The 22,961-nt window shown below is 31.0% G+C and overlaps 3 protein-coding genes and 1 long non-coding RNA gene across 5 annotated transcripts; 2 read left to right on the top strand and 2 right to left on the bottom strand.

The window, feature by feature from the left end:
- Positions 1-792: 792 nt before the first annotated feature.
- Positions 793-2,868, bottom strand: LOC105636462 (Tetratricopeptide repeat (TPR)-like superfamily protein). Its single transcript, XM_012219739.4, has one exon. It carries the CDS (start codon positions 2,797-2,799, stop codon positions 850-852), a length of 1,950 nt encoding a protein of 649 aa, XP_012075129.1. The 5' UTR covers positions 2,800-2,868; the 3' UTR covers positions 793-849.
- Positions 2,869-5,695: 2,827 nt separating this feature from the next.
- Positions 5,696-6,502, top strand: LOC110009773 (uncharacterized). Its single transcript, XR_002284652.3, has 2 exons — positions 5,696-5,908; positions 6,160-6,502. It is a non-coding gene; the product is annotated as an uncharacterized LOC110009773 (long non-coding RNA).
- Positions 6,503-11,086: 4,584 nt separating this feature from the next.
- LOC105636463 (uncharacterized) lies at positions 11,087-13,237 on the top strand. Its single transcript, XM_012219740.4, has 3 exons — positions 11,087-11,341; positions 11,479-11,652; positions 12,832-13,237. Exons 1-3 carry the CDS (start codon positions 11,196-11,198, stop codon positions 13,073-13,075), a joined length of 564 nt encoding a protein of 187 aa, XP_012075130.1. The 5' UTR covers positions 11,087-11,195; the 3' UTR covers positions 13,076-13,237.
- Positions 13,238-14,233: 996 nt separating this feature from the next.
- LOC105636464 (nifU-like protein 3, chloroplastic) lies at positions 14,234-17,314 on the bottom strand. 2 transcript variants are annotated; one of them, XM_037637768.2, is made up of 4 exons: positions 16,890-17,314; positions 16,701-16,779; positions 15,438-15,736; positions 14,234-14,630 (listed from the first exon to the last, which is right to left on the bottom strand). In XM_037637768.2, exons 1-4 carry the CDS (start codon positions 16,947-16,949, stop codon positions 14,472-14,474), a joined length of 597 nt encoding a protein of 198 aa, XP_037493696.1. In that variant the 5' UTR covers positions 16,950-17,314; the 3' UTR covers positions 14,234-14,471. The 2 variants fall into 2 exon arrangements, with proteins under 2 accessions (XP_037493696.1, XP_012075132.1); XM_012219742.4 differs by having other exon boundaries at positions 14,234-14,586; positions 16,890-17,311.
- Between the last annotated feature and the right edge of the window lie 5,647 nt (positions 17,315-22,961).

Here is a 22,961-nt window from a genome sequence, read left to right as displayed (position 1 = left end):
CCTATGGTCTTTCAAAAACCAAACAGCTCTAGCATACAAGGATAGGAAGAAACAGACTAGAACAAAAGATAATAAAAAAGACGAGAGAACAAAAAGAGAATAAACCAAAGCTTAAAAGTAAGTTAAAATAATTAAGCAAAGCAGGGTTCATGTGCAATAGAGGAGAAAGACATAAAAAAAATGAGTTGTTTTCTGCTATGCTGTAGGATAAACAATAAGTTTAATGATACCAAGTACCCCAAGAAATAACCCAGGGTTAACAACAATTTTGAAACTCTTAATTTTTTACAGTAAAGAGGAATAAATTATGAAACCTAGAGTGAAATAACCCAGGGTTAACAAAAATTTTGAAATTCTTAATTTTTTACAGTAAACAGAAGAATAAATTATGAAACCTAGAGTCAATCTGACTCCCTAAATAAGAACAAAAAGAAAAGTTTCATGTTCAAAATATTTGATAGTCTATTTGAAATTGGCACATGGCCTCACATGCTTTCTTTGCTTTCCATCCCCATTTGCATTTAGAATCAATAGACCAAATAAATGCCCTCACATGATTATCTCCTAAGACAAGAAATCTATTTTTTTTTTTTATTTGTTTATTACTATTAATATTGTTATTATTTTTGACTTGTTCTTTGATTCTCTTTTTCAGGCCTCTTCTTCTTCATGGCCTTTCCTTTAATTCTAAAAGCTCATATTGGTACTTCATTCAATGGGATATTGTTATAAAATTCAGTATCAAATATCTTGTGATATTTTATTAAATGATAAAAATGGGACGACCAGAAATAATAAAATACAAAAAAGATTGAAACATTATGTATTTGTACAAATGCTTTACCAATGTTACCAATAATCATTACAAGAACATGTACCTTCTTTGAAGTGGTGAAAGCGATTTGTGTCTCTTAGAACAATGATCCTTCCTGTTATTCTTGACACAACCTTGACCCAAGAGTGACAATCTATACAAACACGAAGGTTCTTTGTAATCCTAATTGGCATTCCATCAGCAGTATTTACAAGTGCAAACATAGTTGCAAGACGCTCGCTATGCCCACATACCCACATTGCTTTTGTTTCTTCATTTACATCATGGAGAACAACACTTGTATCAGGGACATAACCAATTTCTTTCATAGCTTCTGACAACTCATTCCAGCTCTTCTTATACTCAACAGAATTACGAAACTCAAAACCCCCACCAGCAACAAAAGTGTGAACTCTATTCTTCACTTGTATCCAACTACATCCAGCCTCTTTCTTAATTCCTCTTATTTGCATTGTCTCTCGAACTTTATTTACAGAGTCCCACATCCCTGCATTTGCATAAATATTTGAGAGTATCACATAATTCCCAGGATTATTTGGCTCCAACTCAAACAATCGCTCTGCTATAGACTCTGCAAAAGAGATATTACCATGGCGGTGGCATGAGTTAAGCAATGATCCCCATATGCTGCCACTTGGTTTCATGGGCATGGTTTTGACTATCTCCATTGCCTCCCCAATTCTTCCAGATCTACCCAATAAATCTACCAAACAAGCATAATGCTCCAAACATGGTGATACCCTAAAATCTTTCTCCATCTTATAAAACAATTTCTTTCCATTCTCTGTAAGCCCAGCATGGCTGCAGCCTGATAATAATGAAATGAAGGTAACCTCATCTGGCTTCATGCCAGATGAAATCATTTCATCAAAGAACTCCATTGCTGCTCTCATGTGGCCATTGATTGCATATCCAGTCAACATAGAGTTCCAAGATGCCAAATCCTTACTTCTCATTCCATCAAACAGCCTCCTTCCATAATCAACCAATCCACATTTCCCATACATGTCAATAAGAGAATTTAACACCAAGATATCCGGTCGTTTTGCTGATTTAATAATTTGTCCATGTAACTCTTTCCCACTATTAAGGACAGTCAACCTTGCGCAAATTGGTAAAATTGTCGTAATAGTAACCCAAGTAAATTCCACTCTCTCACTTTGCATCATCTTCCTAAACAAATCAAGTGCCTCAAACAATTTATCTTGCCTAGAAAAACCTGAAATCAAAGAATTCCAAGAAACAACATTTCTTTGAGGCATTTCATCGAACATCTTCAAAACATCATTTAAACACCCAAATTGCCCGTATAAACTTAAAACAGCATTATTCACCACCTGATCAGGCTCTTCACTAGACTTTATAACCTGACCATGAACACCTCTACCGATCCTTAAATCGTTCAAATTTACACAGGCTTTTAACGCTACAGAAAACGAAAAGTTACCCGGTTGTACATTATGCCACAACATGTCAATATAAACAAGCAATGCCTCCCTAAAACGCTTATTTTTCAAATACCCAATTGCCAATGCCACCCAAACTGACTCAGGCGCGCCTTCATTATCAAATCCATTGTCAAAAATACTGCGTGCGTCTTCAAGACGGCTGCAAATTGAGAAAAGGGTAATGAGTTTGCTCTTTAAAGTGGGATTTTGAATGAGGTTATGTCCGTTTTGGTATTTTGATAGGTTTTGCAGATGCTGATAGATTCTTTGTCCGTGATATAATGATTTATGGGAAATACAGGCATGGAGAAGGAGAACATATGTCTCAGGATCAGTATACTTGGCTGGTGAAGATTCAATGCGACGAATTGCCTCGTCGAGATTGAAGGATTTGGGGAGAGATTTTAGGGTGTGATTAAGGAAAGGTTTTTGGGGTTTGGGAGATTTGGGACCTGAAATTACAGCTGCTTCGATTGGGCGGGTAGTGCCGCCTAAGAGGGAAATGGCGGGAATCATTATCAGAATTTGCAACGCCTGTAGTTGGACTTGGGTGTCCTACGTAGTCCAGACTCCGGTCCGGAGGATATTTAATAAAAAAACGTATAAATAATTAAACAAAATTTAAAAACCACATTTATAAATAGGTATTATTTTCACTTTCAATTTATTTTCATATAAATATAATATAAAAACTAATTTTGTGTAATACATAAAAAGCAAATCATATTTTACAACCTTTCACAAAAATCCTATTATACAAATTGTATTCTATCCTCTAATATTGAATTCGTCTTAAAGAATTCAAATTTTACTAGACGTTAATCAATTTATGGATCACGAATATACAATGATTAAATCATTATTAGTTTCGATTTAAATACATAAATTCACTATTGTGCTCTATTTAAAAAATATTATAGCACTCTCAATTTTTATTTTGATCTATTGAGTATTTCAATTTATAAATTTATACCAATTAAATACTTTAATTGTAAAAATTATTCCGTTGAATACTCAAACTTCTAAAATTATATCAATTAAACACTTATTAGATAGTTGAAAAATATTATTTTAAAGATTATATTGATCACACATTAAGTGAATATCTTCCATATAAATGCCAAAAACACACACAAAAAAAAAATATTATTGCTAATATAGAGAGGGATACAATTTTAGTAAAATTCGTAACTTCAGGAGCATAACAAGTCGCTCATAAAATTTAAGATGTTACAAGATCTGTAAAGTATATGGGTATTTTTATGCATTCGACCTATTAATTTCGTTCTAGAACATTAAAATATGAAAATTGAAGCTTCAATTCTACCCTAATAGTTATGGAGTCTCGTCTTTACCGCTTTCTATTAGTTCAGACGAGACTATATATAAATTTAGGTCCATGAGACAAAATGAAATAGGCCAGATTAAGAATTAATTGAGGTTTTTATATAATTTTTTATTAAATTATTTTTTTAATAAAAAAGATAATTTATTATAATTACCAATTGCAATCAAATAAAATTCACCAATAGAAACTTAATAAAATAAAATAAAATAATTATAATTGTTTTTTTTTTTTTTTTGGAATTTTCAACTTTTGAAACCTTGCAAACGCCTCTTGAAACACCCCCAATACATGAAGATAATTCAACCAAAATACTTGAGGGTCACATGCAAATTTTAAACATCAAGGAAAAGAAGATACGTAAGATAAGCATAAACCAAGAAGTTTAATAAAGGCAAACCATGAAAATAATACCTTGTGGTCTTTTTTTTTTTATATGTAGAGGCACAATTAGGGATATGATTGTAATTGTCATTTAGTTGTACAATCCTATGTTATCTATAAACAATAAGTCTGAGAAAAGACTTTATAGACCTGCCAAGAGAATGGAGTTGCCACTCGATTAAAATCTGGTAAAGAAATTAGATACAAGCCTAGATAGGACTAAGCATACTTCGGTTAAACCTATTGAGTCAACTAGTTCGGTTTCATATTTTAACACATATTTAATTTTATTATGTCAAAACCGAAATTTTTTAAATTTGATTCGATTTTCATGAAATTCAAAAAATAAGTTTAAATCATGAAAAAAAGCTAAAAACTGCTCGTGTTCGATTTGGTCTATTTATACTATATCGTCCAATTTGAAATTCATTTCAAAATTTTAGTTTGCTCGGTTTGGATCAGTTAACCAAATCAACCGTTTGCATACCCTTAGGCTTGAAAGTTGTTGGGCACTGGAATTAACCTGTTTAAATGTGAGGCTGGCTTCCACTATTTTAATTGGAACTTTTAAAAAATTTTAATTAGGTCAATTTTTATTAATTATGTAACATTTAAAACTTATTTATCCAACATACATATTATAATAAATCAAACAACATAAATTAAACAAATGTAATAATAAAAATTGTTCCTCCAACCTACATTAGGGATGTGCATAGTTCTTGGAGGATCCAAACCCAACCAAAAAAGCCGTACTGAATCAAATTGAAATTGAAAAAAAACTGAGATAAGAATAGCTGAGTCGTACCAAACTGAATGCAATTTATTATTTTGGTTCTTATAAAGAACCATACTAGAATCGCACTAGAATCAAATTGAATTTGAAAAACAGATTTATACATAAATCTTTTCTTTAATATTATAGTATATTATGTTATTTGTAGCAGGCATCAAATTTTATTATTTGAAAACAAAATCTTCATTAGTTTGTACTATTTATTATTATTACTAATTATGAAGTATAAATTAAAACTATTTAGTCCAAATAAAAAATTAATATCTAATGATTCTCATCATCTGTTATTACATATAATATTTTAACAATATGATAATTCATATATGTTTATTTAGTTTTTACTATATCTATAATTTACCCAAAAAATATTCTAATTATAAGTGGCACATTGTTAATTTTCATAAATGTTTATATAGTTTTGACCATTATTTTTTAATTTCTATCCTATTATGGTTTGATTCCTTTTCTTTTAATTAGCATATCTTGTAATTTTATTTTGATATTAGAATATATTTTTATATAAAGGAATATTGTGATGTGTTTTAAAAATATAAAAATTTCTAAGAGGGAAAACGAAACAGGAATCAGAACTAGAACAAAAAAACCAAAGAATCGGATCAAAATCCTAATTCTTCATTCCTTTGGTTTTGGTTTCTAAAATTGAAAGAAGCAAATCTTTTGTTTAGTTCCAATTTCTCTTAAGAACCGTATTGGAACCGGATTTGAATAACCCTAGCTTACATGACAGGGTGAAAATAAAAATTAGATAGGAGGTGTTGTGCCAAGATGGATATTTTACTGACATAAAAAAGAATTATGATTTGTCAACCAATGATTATTTATTTCTAGTGGACAGAAAAATTAAAATTACTATAATAGCCTTGCAATCGATGTCCTTGTGTCATAGATTGAGGGCTTCAATTAACGATGAGAGATTAGGGTTACAAATAATAAAAATTGAAAGAGGGGAATAGAGAGGCCAACTTGTTCTTCGTTGAAGATGGAAAATAGGTGTGCAAATGTAGGAAACCTTGTATCATTCGAACTTTTTGGACGGACTGAAACCTAGGAAGAAGATTATATGTTGTGCTTCAAGAGCTGTAAGTTTTCCACTTTGTATAAATATAACATGAGTGTTGCGTTTGGGTTTATGGCGATTCAATTGAGCATAGGCGAGGCAGAGTGCGGGTTGCGAGTCCTTTTCACTTGTTTTCGTTCATTTCCTTTTACATTTAGCATTCCTTTTGCAATTCTTTTATTAGAACTATAAATCCCTTCTCTTTTCTCTTACACCTCCTTATTTTCTTCGTCTAATCACTTTTCTTTGACATTCTTTTTCATTTGTTTCTAGGAAAAATTCTTATAAGAGGTGCAAACGGGAAAAACTCTATTTCAGATAGAATTATGCTGCTATTCTGTTAGTTTTTATGTAACTGCAGATTCTTCAACTCTTAATTTCCCATGTAATCTCTGATTTCAGCTACTACTTGGTTGTTTATGGTCTATGGTTTTGTTTTTATTTTTTTTGTTTTTTTTTTGTTATTTAATTTTGCGTTTTTAGTATAATAATCTGGTTTCTTAGTGTTGAAGAGTGATTTGCTTAGCAAAAAGTAAATTTGACTCTCAATTGGAGATTGTTTTATGTCTATTGTGGCTGAATTTATTTAATTCATTCATATTCTTTTACACCTTTCTCTTTTTTCTTCTTTTTATTTGTCACTAAATTGTGGATTTGAGGGATAGTGTATCTGAGGAGCTTTGATTAAAGCACAAATTAGGAGACTTGAATTTTACTTTATTGTATGCTTTTCCACATCAAGAAAATATCCATCTTGGTATAACACCTTTCGTGTTATTTATATTTTTGATTTTCTATGTAAGGTGTAGACACCTCATTTAAAATATTTTTTAAATTTAATCACTTGATTTCAAATGTTTTCGTTCAAATATCAAAATAGAAAATTTAAAAAATTGAACCTCAAATTTATAATTAAACCTTAAAATTAATGCTCCTATTTATAAGAAAACTGACAACCAAAATAAGTTTAACAGGCTACGATATATCTAATATATCTCCTTCCCACGATATCAACCTGTCAATCTCTTCATCGTCATGAATTTTTAACTGAATCAATCCATACTCAATATCCTTAGACGACATGATTAAGTGGAAAAAAAAGACTTGTTACCAGAGGAATAATACTATCATAACTGGAAATCATGATTAAATAGAAAAAACGCCTTTCAGTGACCGACGGTTAATAATTCTATCGCTAAATATAAAATAGCAACCAACTAGTGATAACTACAAACTGTTGCACAAAGCCTTGTCGCTAAAAATTCAGCGACTGATTAACAATTCCATCGATAATTAGTGACTAATATTTTCGTCACTGTATTTTATAAATCGTCGCTAAACATGTTTTATAAATCACCTAAAAATTAGTCACTATGTGGTTGCTGATTAGGCTATCGTCAAATGGTCACTAATCTATAGCTAATTTTGTCACTAAACTGTCGCTAAATCGATATCTGATATCTTTTTTCAATTATTTTGGTCAGTTGCCAATCCATTGCTAATCTATCACTAAAACTTATAATAAAAATAATAAAAATTAAAAATTTGAAAAATAAAAACTTTTCACTCGTTAAAAAAAGCAATATATAATATTAATTGAAATCATTCATATAAATTCATGTCACCAATGAGCAAAATACTAAAATACCATTAAAATATATAGAATACTAATGTGCATAAAATTTTAGTTATAATATAGTATGTACAAAATAAACATAAAGCATAAGAAAAAAGAAGTATAATATGGCGAACCATAAAGATCTGTAGGAGTCTGAGAAACAGATAAGTCAGGCGGAGTGGAAGAAGCTAGCGGATCAGAGTGAGCTATTGGGGTAGGAAGAGTTGGCGGTGCACTAGGTCGGTCTCGAGCATACATATCCATTAGCTGTTGCAACATAAGCTGTGTAATTTGCTGCAGTTGCACCTAAAGCTCAACTCGTAAATCCAGGATCTGTAGCACCCATTGCGGGTCTCGAACGATGAAAAATGGATGTCACATTTAGTGCTGGAGGCACCATTCTAAGCTACATATTCAAATCTTATATGCTGAAGATATGAATAATTTTTTATGTTTTTCCTTTGTGTTTGGAGTCTAACAAGTCTACCAAGTCCATTGTTTTACTTAGAAAATAAATTGGAAAAATTCATCAGAAAAATTACAAGGGTCTCCCCTAAAAATTCGACTTAACTAACAACCTATATTACAAGAAAACACTTCTCAATCCAATCTTAACAATTCATCAACTCTAATAATCAAATCTAGATCAAGATACTTCAATATCAATTGATCATTAACATTAAATTTTATATGATATCCACACATGATTCCATATAACATTTTTAACTGAAATCTATAATATAATATTCATTCATCATACAAGATTCTAAGTCATAATACATAATCTTCTTAAGATGCAAGTTAATACATAAATCTCAAATTAGATGTAATTTCCAATATTTCAAATATGTCATATCTAATAAATAAACTAAAACAGAATAAGCTATATCCACCAACATAAAGTATGTGGTTCTAGAGCTGGATCTGAACTCCAAATAGCACTTCCAAGTCTACAACTTATTTGTGATAAATATCGACGCGTTGAGTATAAAATTCAGTGGTGCTAAAAAATCTGAAACATCCAATGTTGGGATGGCAACATTCATATATATAACCATCCATTCATGCTCATAATCATAAATTCATTTAGCATAAAATTATTATTTCACATATAGTCATATCAAACATATTAAATTATAAATTTTCAAAATCAAATCAAAGATCATCATTTAGCATGTGAATTTATAATTATAGACTAAAAGCATAACGTATAAATCAATAAGGCATATGGCACATGAATAGCGTAAGCCCAAGTGTATGAGTATAAACTTATTAAAGCATATGTCATACATTATTAGCTTAGCTTAGTAATCAATCTCTTTTCTTTTTAAACTTATGGGGTTCATATACACTTTGCAGAAAAATAAAACAAATTAGATTTTAGAGGCAGAGGACTATAAAACATCCAAACAGAATAGAGGGCTTAAAAGCCAATCAGAATAAATAGAGCACGTCCGCTCGCTCATACAGAGGGCACTCACGTGTCAAGCATATGATCATAGTTATATCTAGATAATCAAAGTAAGACCATTATGTTGAGCATGTTCATAATAGAATAAATCTCAATCATGCAAAAAATTCACACCAAGTATACTAAGAGCCCAAAACTTGTTTTCTTTTCTTAAAACCATATAATGTCTCATACATCATTTCCTTCATTTACTTATACATTATCATAAGAGGTTCTTAACTTAAAACTCATAATGGCAGTAGAAGTTATGTTTTTTCATGAAAGCTTGTCGTAAGAAAATGTTTTGACATATATGCAACTATCCTCGTACAAATCACATATTTCTCATATTATTCAACCAAAATGTCATTTAAAATGCTTAGAAGTATAAATATATACTAAGTATGCATATACTCAACCATACACACAATTTTTCCAAGTTTTCATGTCATAGAAAAAATTACGTCATAAAAGTAATTTTAGCCATAAAAGCTTTATATTTCACATTCAACTCATTCAAAACACCTCATAAGCATAGATAAACATCACCATACTCAAGGCTTACTTGTACTTATTTGTTTTTCCAAAAATCTCTATGACTTAGGTCATAGTAAAATTCATCATTTGCATACATTTAGGCAATATAACATCCTCTCAACTTCTACCATGCATTCCAATTACTTGATAAACATCACATAGCAATTTAAGAGTAAAAGAAGTATGATGTAACTAAGTCATAAGGTATGGTCATCATATGTCCTTAACAAGCATGGATCTTTCTCCCAATTAATTATACTATAATCATTTTCAAGATTCTATTATAGTATCTATGCAATTACTTCACATAAACTCACTCGACATGGCAAAATCTCAACTTCAAAGTAATAGAAAAATGCTTATAATTTAGGATTTAGAAAAGATAAATTCATCAAACTCTAATTACATGCTTAAAATCATTTATTTAAGAGAAACACATTAATTAAAACAAAATGAGCCTAAGGGTATAGTCACCCTAGGTTCGACCAAAAAAGGGAGATGGGAAGGGGAACTTTTCTTTTATCAAAATCAAGGTAGTTTATAAATCATGTTAAAGATCAAATTCGCTATTTTTCAAATGGAAAAAACCATAATACTTGTCCCCAAGTACTTCAAATAAACTCATAAAAAAGTTATATAATTTATGTGACAAAAAATGTGATTTTTCACAAGATCAATTTGTCTTTTACATTTAAATCAACACAAGCCTTAATTATATACCTAGGAGCATAGCTAAACTCCAAACATACAATAACTCAAACAATTTCTCAAAATTTTCACTTTTTAAAATCATTGGAAAATACATGTAATATATATAATTTTTACCATAAAAATTTTCTTCTTCTCATTTAACTCACTCATAGGAAAATAAATGTAAGACTATCCTTTCCAAGCGAGCAAGATATAAATATGCTTTGTCTATCTCTAACTACATTATTTAGAAAAATGAAATGACAATTGATAATTGAAATTGTGTAGAGTTACGTGGGTAAATAGGAACGCTTGTAAATTCAAATTTCATTACTTGGAAAATGTAAAGAAATTATAGAGTTGTCCATGTTTTTAAGGTTGTCAAGGTTAATCTTCGTGTTTGCACTTTTGTCTTATGGAGCTTCTTCCACTTATTCCATCACTATGAGCTCTATTAATTTCAACGCTGAGAGACTCTATTTTCTTTTCTTTTTTTTTTAATATCAGGGGAGATGATTCAAATCTGGATAAATGCATCTATCCAGGGGTGGCATCAGGTTATATAAAGTGGGTCAATTGACTCCACTCAAATTTTAAAAAATATTTTGTAAAATAAGGTTAAATTGATAAAAAATTAAAAAATATATATATTAAATGAAAAATTTTAAATTTTTTAAGTGATCCTACTAAAAATAAAATTAAATACCACTGAAAATATTTTCTAACTCCATTACAGCATCTATCACTACGCTATCGTATTTTGTGAAAATGAAAAATTAGACTAGATATTTTTGCGAAGAAGAAAAAAAAGATGTGTTGCAATTCTTGAAACTTCGGTCCAGCCATTATGGTTGAACCACGTGGCCAAATCCTAATCATGAAAGGATAAAACCAATTAGTTCCTTCTTTATTCCTCAGAAAATCTCAGTAACCAGAGAGGCTTCTGCATTTCAAAGAAGAAACGTAATAGGAAAACTCAACCATAATAATTCAACAAAAGGTATCAGTTAGAATATGTCTATAGCTTCATCCCAACAAAGCTTCCTTACCAACGCCCTTACCTCACTAATTCAAAAGCCCAAAACAAAGCTACCAATTATTAATAGTATCTCCACCGTCTCATGTAGGCAATTACAAGATGACCATAATGATTCTCGCAGGTAATTTTGTTGTTAATTAACGTAATTCTTTGAATTCTTTAATGGGATTGCTCTGTTTTTTTCTTATCTTTCTTGGGATTCAGGGATTGTTTATTTATTACTAAAGATTGTGTTTTTGGGCACTGACTGAATTGCAGGGGAGGAAATGAGAATCAACTGGCAAAGTTAGCAATAGTGACATTGGCTGCTGGTGTGCTTACACTTGGTTCTGTTGGTGATGCATCAGCTGCCAAATCTGGTGGTAGAGTTGGTGGTCAAGCTTTCAGGTCATCAACTCCTAGGTCATCCCCTAGAATTAATAATAGCTCGAGGTATACAGAGAAAATATTTTTAACTGCACTATTTTTGGTGACCCATTTTTGGAACTCTTTATAGGTGCAAAGTATTATTGCATTGATGTTCTTTTATCTATTGTTACTTGTCTGGTACAAATGAACTTGGAAGATAACATTTATTCATAATAGATTCTGCTTACTTATGTTAATTCATTATGTATGTTAAGTTTCATAATAGTGAAATGAACTTCTTTTCTTAGTTTCTTTGGTAGAATAAAGTGAAATGAACTAATGAACTACACTCTTACCAACTAATGAATTCCATGAAATTTTATAGACTTCATTTGTACCTAGATAATCATCAGTGTGATTGCATGCATTTCGAAGTCTTGATTGCTTTTATCTCAAATTGTTAGGTTTGAGTTACTTAATAGTTGTTATATCTCAAATTGAATGGAGGACTGTACCTTGTTGCCAATTGCATTTGGATTTATGAATTTGTTTATCAATTTAAAGTAGAAATTGGTGATTAGATTGAGATAGCAGGGGCTAAAACTTATTTGAAACACATCACTTTTAAACCTAAAACTTTTTGGCGATTTTATTCGAGAAATTAATTTTGCTCATATCCAAATCCATGAATCTAAATGCAGCGTAAGAAAAGAAAAGGTTTTGCTTAATGAAAGATTTACAAGATAAACTTGGCAATTTGAGATGAGATTATGTTCTGACTTTAAAAGAAAGGCAAAGTTCCTAGTTTAGGATATTCTACTTTGCTTTCCAGCAGGAAATGAAATGACAACAGATGAACGTGGAGTTGGGTTACTGTTTAACCAGTATTCTATAGTGGTTTGTATTAGATATCTATACACTTGCCTCTGTAAGACTATTAACCAAAGAAAACCTTTAGAGAACAAATATTGTTTCTACTTGACATGAGGCATAAACTAGGTGTCCTGCAAAACTATGCTTCATGGATTTGGTATTATCTGTTTACTGTGACAAGTATTTAGAAGGTTCAGCCAATACTTTGTTTTACTTTTGTTTGGATCACTATCATGAGGAAAAATTCCCCTTTCCTTTGCTCTTCAAATTATTCCTTTTTGGATTATAACTTTCTGTTAAGCAGTTTACCATGTTTTTTCTTTTTGAGTGAACTTACCATGTATTTGCGTTGCTCATTAATGATGTAATTTGGTCATTTTCTCTTGGTAGGACCAACATTTACGTCAATCCACCAATAGCTCCACCTTTAGTGGGTGGTTATGGGTATGGTTATGGTGTGCCATTCTATGGTGGTTGGGGCTGGTCGCCATTTTCGTTCTTTGCACCAGGTCCTAGTGTTGCTATTGGCATCGGAGGCGGCTTTGATACTTTGGTGCTCTTCGTGGTTATTGGTGCTATTGCCGCAGTGATCAGGAAATTCATTGGATCAAGAGATGAAGATGAGTACCAGTAATGGGAAAAAACTAAGTTTTCTTTATATTATCAAACAGTAGGTGTAAAATGTTTTTTAAGTGACCATAACACGTTCTAAGCTGGTCATTGTTGTAATTCAGAATATTATTGTAACATGTACCATGTAATGTAAGTATGATAATATAGAAAAAAACTTTGAACAGTTCTGCTAGTCATATCAGTCAAACTTGTGTTTATGAGAAGTGAAATTTGTTGCAGATAAACTTGAACAGAGAGATTGTGATAGCAGTAGGAACCAGAAAGGACTATTGTCATAACCAATTAATGTTTATCCACGGTTGCGATTTTGATCTCCCTGACGAGAAATCTAAGCCTCCCTCCAAATCCAATGGAGAATCCTTGCTCTGGGAATGGTAGGTTGATACAGGATTTCTTAGGGATGGAAATTATAATAAAACTACAGTGATTTCTTGATGGGATTACCACCATTCCACTAGATCCCATTGCAATCCTGAACCGGTGATGTTTTAGAACTAAGAGCCATAGAGACTCGTAAGAAAATGAAAAATGGAAAGGAAAAGAAATAAATTAGTGAATCCAATTGTCTGAGCCTCCTGCATCCTAACTTCTGGGGCAAAATTTTTGAGCCCCTAAATGAAGTTATGAAATTGATATGATAATTTTTTTAAGAATTAGAATGCAAGAAAGAGTGGTTTATATTTGAACCCAGATCGAGAATTTCTCATCAGAAAATTGGAGTTTTTCTTTTCTTTTTTTTCTTTTTCTTTTTTTTTTTTTTTTTTTTTTTTAAGAGTATGATTGCGGTTAAAATGATTAATGGTGTTTTATCGTCTTCCCTCTCTCTGGCTCGCTTGTGCATTTTATCCAATCTGACATTCCCCTCTTTGAAGAGATATTTAGAGAAGCTGATTTTAGTACAGATTGGCTTGTAAGTTTTGCTTCTATTACTGGTTTAGGTATTCATATTCTCAATCGGTACTGGTGTCCTTCCTTGGTTAACACATGATGTTGCAGACATTGCCGTTCTAGATGGTGTAGTTCTTAGCTTATCTTCATCTTCTTATGTACCAAAAAAGTTATCTTCTAATAACTTTTTGAGTTGAGTCTTATTCTCCATCATTAATAGGCATAGAGTCTATGATCAAAATTTCATCAATTTTCCAGAGGCAGCCTTCCCTTGCCACAACTAGATCCTTTCAAGAAATTAAGTATTTCCCAGGTTCATATTGATTACATGATCAAAATTTTAACAGAAACTACATATGGATACTCTTAACATAACATGCTAACATTCTATTTTCTCTTTACAATAAAATTATGGCTCTAACCATTCCTTCATCAGTCAATCAGCTGTACAGCTGCAATGACAGGTATCTTATCTCTCAATTTTTGCGTCAAAGCGACACGGACTGTCATTACCCCGGCCGCAGGACCACTAAGCCGAACCTTGACAACATAATCATCAATTTGAACAAGTTCAAGTACTCCACCTCCTGTCCCAGAGAGGTATGGTCTAATCTCAGAAAGAACCTGAAAGTAACCAATTTGAGCTCTTCAGTTGGAGTTCCATATATCTTCCAGCACATACACATAAATAGTTCACAATCAATTCGGAATCAACACCAAAATTAGTTTCACTGTCAGAGTTTCTAATAACTCATAAGAAATGAAGAAAATGGCGACAGTGATGTTGAAAAACAAAGACGCAATTGACAATTTCATTCTACTTGTTAAACTTCCTATAAAAATGCTTGCTTTTTGCAGTCTGCTATTCTATTAAATGTTTCAAAGATAGCAGAGCTATGAGATGTTAAAGTTCTGAAACCAAAATGTATTAGGATCCATTTAGATAAATGGTCATTTGAAATGAAAACATATTTTGATTCAAGTTTCAAGTGTAGATTCATAAAAAAATACACATAATGTCAAATTCAAGTACCCAATCATTTGAAATAATAATTTTTCTATTTCTTCTCCTCCTAGTTGAATTTTAATTTTTTTTTTTATTAGTTTTATGACCAATAAAATTTTCTCTATTTATGCATAGCCTATTATGAATTTAGTATTCATAAGCTGAATTCCTGGTTCAGCCACTGGCAACATCAGTGAGTGAAGTGGACATTTGAAATTTAGCACATACTCTGGAGAAAATATCAAAACTTCAGATGCATTAGTTTGCTAAAACACCTCAAAACAAATGATTCTGTGATTATTCTTGTTGAATGTTTTCTCTAATCTCTACATCATAACTCAGAATGCAAGACCTTAATCATTCTAAAACTCCAATTGCATTTAGTAACAAGATAACTATAAACATGAAGCAGAAGAAATTTAAATATATGCAATGCCAAATGACTAAAGAAAAGCAAAACTGCTCCAACCTTTTCGACATTTTCCTCATTTAGCTCCAGTCCTGTTTCAGTGTCCATTATCTGCTCAACAGCCATGATTTCTGGTATTTTATCCCGCAAGCGAGTTTCAATACCCATTTTTAGTGTCATTGTAGAACTTGGACATGATCCACAAGCTCCTTCCAGCTTTAATACTACAACAAGGCCATCTATCTCATGTAAAACCACATTGCCACCATCAGCCATCAAACCAGGCCGCACCTCATCTAAAACCTTCTCCACATTCTCTTCAGTTAATGGAAGGACGCAACTTGGTGAAACCACAAGCCCTTCATATTAAATTATAAAGCACACAAAAATTGCAAACTCAATCAAATTTTCACATTCCAATTTCAATAAATAATATTGTTAGTATTACAGTTTCGCTATTTGGCTCATAGGAAAAATAAGGAAATAAAAACAGTATGTTTTATGCCTTGTGCTTTCATTTTTCTTTTTTTTTTTTTCGGTCCAGTAATATTGTTAAAGAATCCTACAACAGCTTAAATTCTGTGGAGTACTCTGTGTGCTTAACAATGTGTCAGCAATAAATCTTTTGTTTGAAACCTTCCAATTGCTTATCAAATCTTCTAATTCAGGTTTTCATTTCAAACATTCTTGAAATTAAACAAATGTTCAGTAAAACATGCAAATGGTCTCAGCTTAGACTCTATTTGGTTCACCTACTTGCTTTCGATGTTTTATTCCTGAGAAGTAATTTCCCAAAATTTTTATTCTCTAGGGAAAAATTGTAATTATAATATACTCTATCAATATATAAATTCGGTTTCACATGAGGGGGCAGGAGCAATTAAAACAAGAAATTCATTATGATTTCCAAAAATGTAAGGTTTTTTCTTTTCAGATACATCCATTTTGTGATTTAACCAAATATTGGCTTTTGTTTTCTGCTTGGAAATTAGCAAACACCACAAAATGCAAGCTAACGAAACCAAGCCTAGAAGATGAAATGAGGCAACAAATAAAGCAAAAAGCACAGCTGTAGAATTCCACCTGGAGTGACAGTCACCATTCCAAAAATCATGTAGTTCATATTTTTTGTTAATACCAAAAATGTTCCAACAGAAGTTGGAGCAGAGTTTCCTTATTTCCAACGAAACAACAATTCCTATCAGATTATTAGCTACCCAATAGAGAATAAGGAATGAACAAGTCTCTATCTAGACTAAAATACAATTTAATCATCTGGGGTTACAAAAAATAGACCAAGAAAAGCAATTACATAACAAATACCTGAAAATTTCCTTCTGTTAGGAGTCAGCTTGAAGGATAAAAAATGTCTGCTATGAAATTGTCCTCTAAGGAAATCACTCTGCCTTGAAGAAAAACCCACATGAGAATATAAACAACAATTCAAAATTACCAGTTAAAAGATCTTTCTCCACATTTACTAATGGAAAACCAATTAGAAAAGAGGTATACCTTGAAGAGTGGCAAGTAATACCGAGTTTTCTTAGATAAGCAAAAAGAAGGATTCAACATTGAGAATTGCTTGCAAAGCAGAAAGTTTTATTATACTCTATTTACTTATTATAACTAACGGTAATAAGCCCTTCCCATTTGTGTGTTCTCTCTAATACAGAAACGGCAACAATGCCAAATTGCAATGGATTTGTTAGTTCTTTTAGTATTTCTTTACAACGAATTGTTGTTTGTTTGATGAATTTGTTTTCTAGTTAATGTAGCAGTGAAAATGGAAGGAAGGAGTTGGGGATGTTTGATAGAGAAGCTTGATCAGTTAACAATGGTGGTGAATGGCTATGGAAAAAGAAAAAAAAACGTCAAGAGATTGTGCTGTGTGGACAGAATCCCTCACCTATTAACCTGGGAAAGGAATGAAGCCACGTTGGTTAGTTTCATTTCTTTTATATGTTTCTTTGTTTACGTGGGCTGCCCTGATTTTGAGTTCCAAGTTTTTGTCCGCTCAAAGGGCCCAACTTTAAAATGAAAAGAGATCTTGTAGTGAATGTCATTCAGTTTGAATTTGAAATTTAAATTAATATTATTTGCGTTATTCAATTACTATTTTGCCCTTTTCTTTTTTTTTTTTTATTTTAGGGAGCTACAAAACAAAATATTTCAGTATTTCTTTTTTTTTTTTTCAGTATTTTTGTTTGTTTCTCTCCTTTTGTGCTGCCGTTAATAGAATGATCTTTTTCGGTCTTTAAAATTATATTACGCTGCTATTACATTTTCTTATTCTTTTTTCTCTTTCACAATTGCGTTTTTTTGATTCACAAGGTTTCTTGATTTTGTTTTTTAATTATATTTTTCAGCTGTCGTTTCTTATTATAAATAATTTTTTTTGTTTTTATTCCATCATTTCAGCGATCGTATATCGTTGCTATTGTTGCGATAGTCATTGCCGTTTCTTTCTTGTACCCTTTTATTTTTTATTAGGGCGCTATAAAATAAAATATTTAGTGTTTCCTTGTCATTTCTCTCTTGTAAGGGTACTTTTGCTATTATTTTTTTGGCCAAAATTATTACTATCTTAATTTATATTTCTTTTGATATTTTGTAAAAATTGAAACCTCATATATGACATTTGTTAAATTGCCCCAATTGAAAATCCTACTCATAAATTTATACCACCTCATCCCAAAATTATAGTTTTCAAACAGTTTTAAATAAAATTTAGTTAAATTATAATTTCTTTTTTATTTTTCCATCTGTGCTTAAAGACTCTAAAAATTGTATATTAATAATTTCTTAAAACTTTTAAAATAGAATAAATATTTAGTATAGTAAGATTTCAAAAATCTTAGGACTATTTCTCTAGTAAATTCAACTAACATTAGTTGTTTACAAGAAGTATTATATAGGCTTTTGACAAAAATAATGCTCTTCAAAAACTATTTGCCAATTAATCTAATACCATGTAAAAACTATTTATTAATATAATGTTTGTCCTGATATGGAGAGAGAGAAAGAGCAATCCATACTGACAAGCAGTTAGCAAAAAGTAATTAATAAATAAACAAATCATTTTTATTTTGTGTTGACCAATCCAATTGGTGGTTGCAATACAGGAAAAAATTTTAAAATTTTAAATTGTCTTTTCACTAAAATATACAGTTCATTTTAACATGTCTTTTCTTTTCAATAATCCATATTGTGGTTTTAGTGCAAATATGAGATGTAACCATTAGTGAATAAGAAGTATATAGAAAAATAGTGCAAATATAAGATCTGACCATTAGTGAATAAAAAGTATATAGAAAAATAGTATTTTGTTAAGAGTCCACCAGGTTAACTAGTGGTTTTCATAAAAAAAAAAATATTTGTTTACTCAAAATATTTTTTTGTCAGTAGACGATATAGCTCAAGTCTCTTCCCTATGACGTATAACTATTATGAAGTTTGTCGCGCGAATATGCCTGGCAAATCATCTTTTGCACCATAACCTGAGTGGAATATATTATTTGCAGTGTTAGAAATCCCATCAAACACTCATTACACTCCAATGATGGCAACCCATCATACCTATATTTCTTTCTCTAAAATACATGAGGCAACGCCATTTCAATATACAGTACCTGCTTTCAATACTTCTGCAGTGTCTTTCAGCACACATGATGGATTTACATCTCATACTAGACACTCATTTAATGATGTCTTTGAGATGATGATAGTATTCGATCAACAGACTCATTTGACATTTCATAGCCCACAACAACCATCTATGAATGTGGTTCAACTCCTCGCGTGAGTGCCAATATAAATATTTAGCATGGAGAAGAATATCAAGACATTAAAGAATATACAGTTCGCCGAAACCCACGTCGTAATAGGAGGCCTCCAAGGTGTAGTACAGGAGGACATATGGGTAGACATTAATATGATTAATTTTACATTTATTAGTTATTAAGACATTTTTAACATAATACAAGTTCAACTCGAAGCATTTTATTACTCTTGATAATTTTTAACTGTGTAAGGAAACTTATATTGTTATTACTTAACTTGAAATAATTATGAACCAAAACCACCATATCATATTAGTGTTTTGGTGAAAAAATATTTATTTAATATTTTGAGTAAACAAATATTTTTTATTGAAATCACTAATTAACCTTGTGGAATCTTAACAAAATATTATTTTCTCATGTACTTTTTGCCCACTAGTAGTCATATCTCATATTTGCACTAAAACCACCAGATGAATTGTGTGTTTTAGTGAAAAGACAATTTATAAATTTAAAATTTTTATTTTGTATTGAAACCACCAATTGGATTGGTATCTCAATACAAAATAAAAATTATTATTTATTCATATAATGACATTTTGCTTACTGTTTGTCGGTATTGAAATCACCAATTGATATGGTGCTTTTAGTGCAATAATCTCTCTCCATGGTAGGACAAACATTAAAGTTTTAAAATGCATTAGATTGGGAAATAGTTTTTTAAAGATCATTATTTTTGTCAAAAACCCTATTATATAAGGGTGTTGTGAAAAATAAAAAGAAAAAACATTTCTAAAAATATAAATGTAATATAAATGGGACTTTTATTCCGGAAAACTCAAAAAATATGTCAAATATTTTCACTTTTGAATACTTTTAACTCATAAAATTACACTTATTGAATAATTCAACTTAAAAATTTATATATAAATAGTTAAAATTGGATAATTTACATTATGACAAATTAATATAAAGTATCACAATTTATTGAATATATATCCGGTAATTGAAAAATATGTATTGTATATTTAGTTTCACTAATTGAAAGGTTTAATTAATGGGCGAACTTAAAAGTTGAAGAGCCGTTGGGGTAGGATTAAAATTTTGATTAAATCAACAGAATGAACCATTTTCCGTTTAGTTTTTAATACATATGGTTTAATTTAGTTCGATTTTCAAACCCGATTTAAACTGGCTAATTCAATTGTTTGAATCATGAATTGATTAATTTCTTGTTTGATTTTGATAAATACTTAAATATAGTCTATCTCGTTGGTTAACCAAGTACATCGATGGGGTTTTGACCAGAACCAAGCAAATTTAAGCGAGTTTGACTAGATCAACTCGAGTTAGATCTAATGCTTTGTTACATTTATTAATATATCAAATGATTTTAAAATTTCTTTTTGAAAGTTTTAATAAAAAGTATTTTAAAATTTCTTTTTAAAAAGTTTTAATCTTTACGATGCATGCAATGGATTGTGATAAGTGAAATGACAAGTTGAAGCATCGTAGTAGGTACCTTTAGACACTTGATGTTTAAGTTAGAAAGAGGAAACGGAGAGTTATAATGCAATAGGAGCTTGAACAATGTCTTTTTGACGTACGACGCATGGTCCTTTATATAGAGGCGTGAAGGACTCCTTTTAAGTTATTAATTAAGGGTATTTGACATCTACTGAGCTTCGATTAATTAGTAGTTCAAAATCTAGATTAAGCTTTTATTTCTTCTATTTCCTTGTTTTTGCAATTATGACAATTTTCTCAAATTATGCTATCTTTTGTGCCTTCTCCCTTTCTGAGCAGACATGGCCATGGTTCCGGAACTGCCAGTTCCAGTTCTGGAACCAAATCGTAAATTGACTGTTCCGGTTTCGGTTTGAAACTGAACGGTTCTGATTTCGGTTCCTTAAAAGTTCTAAAACAGACGATTACGGTCAGTTCTCCGACCGGTTCCGGTGAATCGCATAATTGTAAAATAAAAAAGTAGAGAATATTTTAAAAACGGTCGATTCTCGACCGGTTTTTTGGCAAATCGCATAATTGTAAAATAAAAAAGTAGAGAACATTTTGGAACCGGCTGGTTCTCTAACCGGTTCCAGTTTCGATTCTTGGAACCGTCGGTTCAAGGTTCCCAAAATGGTGGAATCGGAATCGAACCGTAAGCCATCGGTTCCAATTTTGATTCGGACTGATTTCGATTCTCACCAGTTCGGAACTGACGATTCCAGTTCCGAGAAGCGTAATTTGGCCACCCCTATTTCTGAGAATCTTTCCTTAGAGACTCGAAATACTAATAATGTTTCTCTCACTTATTGATATGGATTTTATTGCAAAAATGGTTCCTACATTTTGTGGTTGATGCAGCTTCCATAGGAACGTATGTTGTTCTTAATATAGTTTATGAAATTAAAGGCTATTTATTTTTTGCTAGGTTGCATAGACACGAATACGGAATATGAGACACAATAACTTTTGAAAAAGTACGATACCAATGCGCTTAAGACAAGCTACACCAAATAAGTATAATTTATTAATAATTTAAATAAGTAAATAATCATTTAAAATAAGTAATAAATATAAAAAATACTTAATTTTTTATTTCAAAATTGACAGCTTATTTCGCAAGTGTACGAATCGCTACAAGTAATATATGATGAGTAAGATATCGTTCCCACGAGGATTGTAATCCAAGTACCAAAATTATGTTATCTCATTATTATTTAAACGATAATTGAGAGAATTGTTTTATAAATGTAAAATAAACAAGAGTCAAGTAAACAAAAATTGATTAAAAGAAATCAAGGAATTGAAACTACTAGGGGTTTTGATTTCACTTAATTCTTTCCAATTTATTTCATTAGTTCATTAATCAATTTAATTATTCAAGTAGGGGAAACAACTCTAAATTCACTAACAAGCTCTTCCGATGTATTGCTAGCTATTTTAATTCCATTTAATTACCTATCTTCCAATAGCGCAATCAAATATGAATTAAATCATTAAGTTATGTAGTTGTTTATGAATTTACAATTTAAGGTTGATAAATCATAAAAAACCCCCATGAGTCAAATCATATAGCTTCCGCATCAAGTTATTATTCTCATGTGTTTTATTAACCCTTTTCTTATCAAAGATCCTTCTTCCGATAGTGATAATTGAAATAAATCAATCTAGGGGAAAATTCTGCCTAGAAGCATTAAGTTTATTAATAAATCATAACTTGAATAATGAAAAATAAATCTAATTGCATAAATTGGAAAAGAGATTAAGCTACATCAAACCCCTAGTATAAGAATTTAGTTACACATGGTACTTAAATAAAACTCAATAATACTTGATAAATATTCCATAATCAATAAGAATAATGAAAGAAATAATCAAGATTAAGAGTTTAGAAATAAGAACTAGTGATAAATTGCTTGGATGGTTTCCTTGAAACTTTACACAACTCTTGAATACTTAACTTCTAAAGAAAATAAAACTATGTACAAGACTAAGAGAATGAGAGATATATGAGATGGAAGATGAGATGATTTGGGATCCTTCCTCTCTTTATATAGATTTCTTGGGAGAGAAATTCTACATTGTTTAGGGAATAAATTCCACCTTGTTTAGGAAATAAAGTTCTCATTAGGCCTTAAATTTCTCTTAATCTTGTCTCTTCCATGTGCATAGATTGGACCTTGGTTTGCATGTGAGGAAAGTTGTCCAAGATTAGCTCCATAAATTGGTGGAAGTTGGTTGGCAACTTTTGACTAAGTTTAGGATTCCCTGCTTGGCACGGGCGTGCTGGTTAGCACGG

This window comes from Jatropha curcas, chromosome 8, assembly GCF_041381405.1.
Source record: "Jatropha curcas cultivar XTBG-Jc1 chromosome 8, XTBG_Jcur_1.0, whole genome shotgun sequence".
Taxonomy (NCBI): Eukaryota; Viridiplantae; Streptophyta; class Magnoliopsida; order Malpighiales; family Euphorbiaceae; genus Jatropha; species Jatropha curcas.
Note: the sequence above shows the minus strand (reverse complement) of the source record. Positions and strands in the feature narration are given on the sequence as shown.